The sequence below is a fragment of the Phacochoerus africanus genome, chromosome 2 (genome assembly GCF_016906955.1).
Source record: "Phacochoerus africanus isolate WHEZ1 chromosome 2, ROS_Pafr_v1, whole genome shotgun sequence".
In the NCBI taxonomy this organism is placed as follows: Eukaryota; Metazoa; Chordata; class Mammalia; order Artiodactyla; family Suidae; genus Phacochoerus; species Phacochoerus africanus.
Genome location: NC_062545.1, coordinates 136,526,320 through 136,531,364, shown reverse-complemented (window position 1 = coordinate 136,531,364; position 5,045 = coordinate 136,526,320). Strand labels below are relative to the sequence as shown.

The 5,045-nt window shown below is 34.5% G+C and overlaps 1 protein-coding gene across 1 annotated transcript; it reads left to right on the top strand.

Annotated features, from left to right (window-relative positions):
- The first annotated feature begins 4,400 nt into the window (after positions 1 to 4,400).
- Positions 4,401 to 4,694, top strand: LOC125121187 (NADH dehydrogenase [ubiquinone] 1 beta subcomplex subunit 3-like). Its single transcript, XM_047769455.1, has one exon. It carries the CDS (start codon positions 4,401 to 4,403, stop codon positions 4,692 to 4,694), a length of 294 nt encoding a protein of 97 aa, XP_047625411.1.
- The last annotated feature ends 351 nt before the right edge of the window (positions 4,695 to 5,045 follow it).

Here is a 5,045-nt window from a genome sequence, read left to right as displayed (position 1 = left end):
TAGATTTACAAGGAGATCCTGCTGAGTAGCACTGAGAACTTTGTCTAGATACTCATATTGCAACAGAACAAAGGGTGGGGAAAAAAATGTAATTGTAATGTATACTTGTAAGGATAACTTGATCCCCTTGCTGTACAGTGGGAAAATTAAAAAAAAAAAAGTTAGACTTAATAAGAGCTCAATAAAATGATCAAACAAAGATTATTTTTTCAGCTGTTTGTTTTGGAAAGTTTTATACCTCCAAAAAAGTTGCAGGACTAGTACCATGAACATCTGCATTTTTCAAACCAAGATTTATCCGTTCTTAAAATTTTGCCAAATTTGCTTTTTCCCTCATTTTATTCATACATCTATATGTTTGTTTCTTTTCTCTCCCTCTCTCCCTCCACCTCTCTCTCTCTCTCTCTTTCTCTGCCAAGGCATTTAAAAGAAAGTTACAGATATTGCAATACTTGATCCCTAAAACTTCAGCATGTATTCCAGAATATTTTAAAAAGTCAATATCTTTGCATAGATAAGCAATAACTAGTTAGGAAACATAATGAAAAAGTACTATTTGCAGCAACAACAAAAAGTAATGACCTACTGAGAAATATGTTAGACCTAAATAAGAAAGTTATTTTAAAATTTACTGAGCCCCCCCCCCAAAAAAAATGAAAAAAGCAAAAATAAAATTTTCCGAGCTATATGAAAGACAAACTCTACTCTTGGATAGAAGATAATATATAGTAAAATTACCATTTTTCCCAAATTAATTCATATGTACATATAACACAAAATCCAATCAATTATATCATGATATTCTCAAAAACTTAAAATATTTCTAATGTTGATAAGAAAGAAAGATCAGGCATGAATCAAAAACAGTTTTTAAAAGAAATAATAGAGGGAAAAAAGATTAATCCCATATTTAGGCTTCCTAATGAATCAGAAACTATAACCACTGGCATTAGAATTAAAGATGAGCCCGATTTTATCACCACAACTTGTTTGACTTTAGACAAATGATTAACTTCTCAGAATTTTGGGTTTCTCATCTATAAAATAAGCATGAAAACATCTGTCCTGTAGGGGTTTGTGAGGATTCCAAGCAACCCACTTGAAAAACATAGTACAATATCCAGGAAATGAAGGAAAAGTTAATATATGTTTTAGCATATGGTTTAGCCCTTTGGAGATTGTAATCTGTAATCAATTTGAATCAAAAATAAAGTTTCAAGTCTGTATAAAGATTGAATATTATCAAATATATATTATAAAATTTAAAAATAAAATGTGAACCATAAAAAAGAAAATATAAACTAAAATTTATCAAATCTATGGAGTAGAGACTTCTTTAACTTAAAAATGATACAATAAATTATAAAACTTATGCATAGAAAAATTCTGGAAGAAAAATGCTACAAGAAGTACATATTAATTTTACAATGAAAAATATTTTCTGAAAAAAAAAAGTCAAAATAAAATAACATTACACCAAGGGCAAGAGGTGGCTTTAAAATAAGTACCAGAAAATAAAATTAAATAAATACAAAATTATAAAATAAAAAAAAAACTTCAGGAGCAAGAAACACCAAACTTCCAGGATAAACAAGGAGTCAGAAAAGACTTCATAGAAGAAAGTACAAAATACGTCTGAGTTAATTCAAAGAATGAGTAAGAAATGAAGAAATAGAAGGAAGAAGCCACTCCACTACAAGATATAGAAGGGATAAAAATGAAAGCCAGGTTTTACTAGAGGGTGATAGATGTATTTGCTACGTTAAGGGTTTACTTCTCCCTACAGGCAAAAAAGAATGATATTTTCATCATTGGGGAGTTGAATGAGTGAATGCATGTGTGAGTGATTTGCCTGAAATTAAGGATTTTAAGCTAGTGAGAAATATAATGATAATGAGAACAGCTGTGGACAGCATGGACTGGTAGAGACAATGAAGAGACGATTAGGAGACTTTCACAGGTAATGAATGGTGAAGTCTGCTTTGCGAAACAGTGAATCTATCTAGGACATTGTCAAATAATCTTCCATGCCAAATTATAACATTAGTCCCCTAACTCTTTTATAGTGTCTTTACCTTAATATTACTATGTATTTTCTTATTCCACTTCACTGAGGAAGTCTAGGACAGAAACCAGCATATCATGTGTTTCATCTTGTCAATACTGTTGCTGAAATTTGGCCTCTATCCACCAGGGCCAGAAAGAAATATAGAGACAGAGTTTTGGGTGAAGGAGAAAGAAAATAGCTTTTATTTCTTTGCCAGGCAAAGGAGGCCACATCAGGCCAATGCCTTAAAGACTGTGCCCTCCTTTGGGAAGAATTGCAGGGAGTTTTATGGTCTAAAAGGAGAAAAACAGGGTTTCAGATAAGAATCAGGGTTGGGACAAACATGCATTCTTTTGTCTCTCTGGGGAACTTAGTCATGGAAGCTGGTGTCAGGAGATCTCAGCATAATCCTGGTGGTGGTCCTCTGGGTTATGCCATCTTGACTTTCCTAGAATAACAACAGTTGTGAAAGGGCATATTGATCAGAGATTAGAACAAACTAAGAAAGTTCCTGAAAAACATCATGTGCTTATAATCTTGAACCCACAGGCAATTGTGCTCAGGGTGCCAAATCTTTAGTTTACAGGTGATTATGTTCAGAGTTCAATGAAACAAGGGAGAAGCACAAGAAAGGGCTCCAAGCTGCTCAAGTTTAAGGTATTTATTTCTTAAAGAAACGTAAGGAATAAAACTTTTCTCTTAGATGTGTAAGACGCATTAAGGTGTGTCACTTTTCTCTTAGATGTGTATCCCTTGAGGAGGAACCTGGACCCTGCACCAAGGCTATACTGTTGCATCTTGACTCTTCCTCCCTTGTTTTTGCATCCCCTCCCTTCCTCCACAGGGCCGTGCTAGGTTTCAGTACTTGGGCAATACCTGGCATGAAGGGAGGAAGAAAGAAAAGAGGGATGTGCAGAGAGGGATCCAGAAAGGAAAAGAAAGAAAGTCAAGATAAGAAAGAAAATGAGGTAGAGAAAGAGAGAGGGGAGAAAAGTGAGAGAGAAAGAAAACATGCTCAAGAAATAGGTAGAGGGAATACATGGGGCAACAAATATTTTTATGGGTAATGAGAAAAAATGAAGAATTTTGTAAATAATCATAACAGAAATAACACCTGCTCATGTAAGGTAAATCATGAGAAATTGTTCATTTATGGCTATTTTTAATAATTGTGTTTAATTTAAGATTATTCCTGCTGTTACAATTTCTTTGGATTTTTGAAATGAATCAGTCAGCAGATGGATTTGCCAAATACAGTCAATGCACCATTGCTCTTAAGCAGACTCATTTAGGCTCCAGGGTATGTCTAGCCCATAGCTGCATTGCTCAAGTTTCCAAGTTGTCCTCAGTACTGGCATAGCAGCAATCCATTTCCCACTCCGGCCAAAATGTTTACTATGCAACTTGAATTCTTACTTTAAATAACACAAATTAATAAATGTATTGAACAACCTGGGTAGTACCAAGGGGCTAACATTGCTATTACTCGCTAAAGGCAATATAATTTGATCTGTTACATTTCCATCTACTTAACTATAGATCCTCATTCACAGTGGCAAGGGAAAAATCTTGAGGAGATGAGATTTTTATCTATCAGAATAACCAGGGAAGAGAATATAGATCATCTCCTCAAATTTAAAAAAAAAGAAAAGAAAAAGAAAGGGTAAAAATCTTTGTTTTCCTGAGCTACGGTGACCGTGTCATTTACTGGTGTTGGCAAAGGTGCAGAGCCTAATGAGGAAAAGTAAAACTGGCATTGCCCCCTCAAAAGGTTATTTTTTTATAGGCAGCATGTTGGAGGAGTGTTGTTTATTACAGCTTGGTAAATACTTTTAAAGTCTTGTTTTGACGGAAGCTGTGTTTCTTCAAAGAGAGGTTTATGGGGACATTGTAGCAGCCTAGAAGATGCAAATCAGCATTTATGAGTTGGAAAAAGGCATGAAGTAGTACATGACATACGATGAAAATGTCCAAATTTGGTCATTAAAATTGCACATGGATATCTGTGGAAAGTCACTATTTCTTTTATAGCATGCCTTCCTAGTCCATCTTTAAGAGAATTGTGTGTCTCATGGGCATGTATGCTCTCATTTAAGAAGATATCATACAAAAATCCTAAATTTATAAAAGATATAAACTGGAGGATAATTATGCACAATCCAGAAGGACTTTTTAACATAAGTTGTTTGTTTGTTTGTTTTTAAAGACAGAACTTGCAGTTTCCAGTTGCCTGCTGGAGGGCTGAATATTGAATGTCCTGAGAGGTCAGACTGCTGTCAGAAAGTTCATGTGATCCATATGTATTAACCACAGCAATACTACATTATAAAAGAATCACCTGAAGAAAGCAGACATGGCCCATGGACATGGATGTGAGCATGGTCAGAGTAAAATGGGACTTCCAGATTACAAACAATGGAAGATAGAAGGGACATCATTAGAAACTGTCCAGGAGAGGGCTGCACGAGGACTAAGGAATCCATGGGGCCACAATAAAGCTTGGAGATACATAGGTGGCTTTGCAAACAATGTTTCCTTTGTTGGTGCATTATTAAAAGGATTCAAATGGGGATTTGCTGCATTTATGGTAGCTGCAAGGGCTGAATATTACTTGGAGTCCTGGAAAATAGATAAGAAGCATCACTGAAGGTAATACCCAGAACTATCTTTTAATGTCTTCTTAACTCTCTTATAAAAAGATTTCTTCATTTTAGCCTACTTACCTGTGTGTTTGTTCCTTAAAGAATACTAGTAAGATCTAATAAAATAAGAATCCATGTGGAAAAAAAAAGAGGGAGCTTGCTTAGTGCATTTAAAATATTATCTGGTATGTACAACTGCAGACTACATGCAGTCTATCAAAATCATATTTATTAGGTAAAAAAGGCATATCTGTAAGAACTTAAAGAATATAATCAGAATGTACCCCACAAAATATGAAAATAAATGACACTACTTTAAAACTTGTTCATTTTTTTAATTTCAGGAAATACCCTTG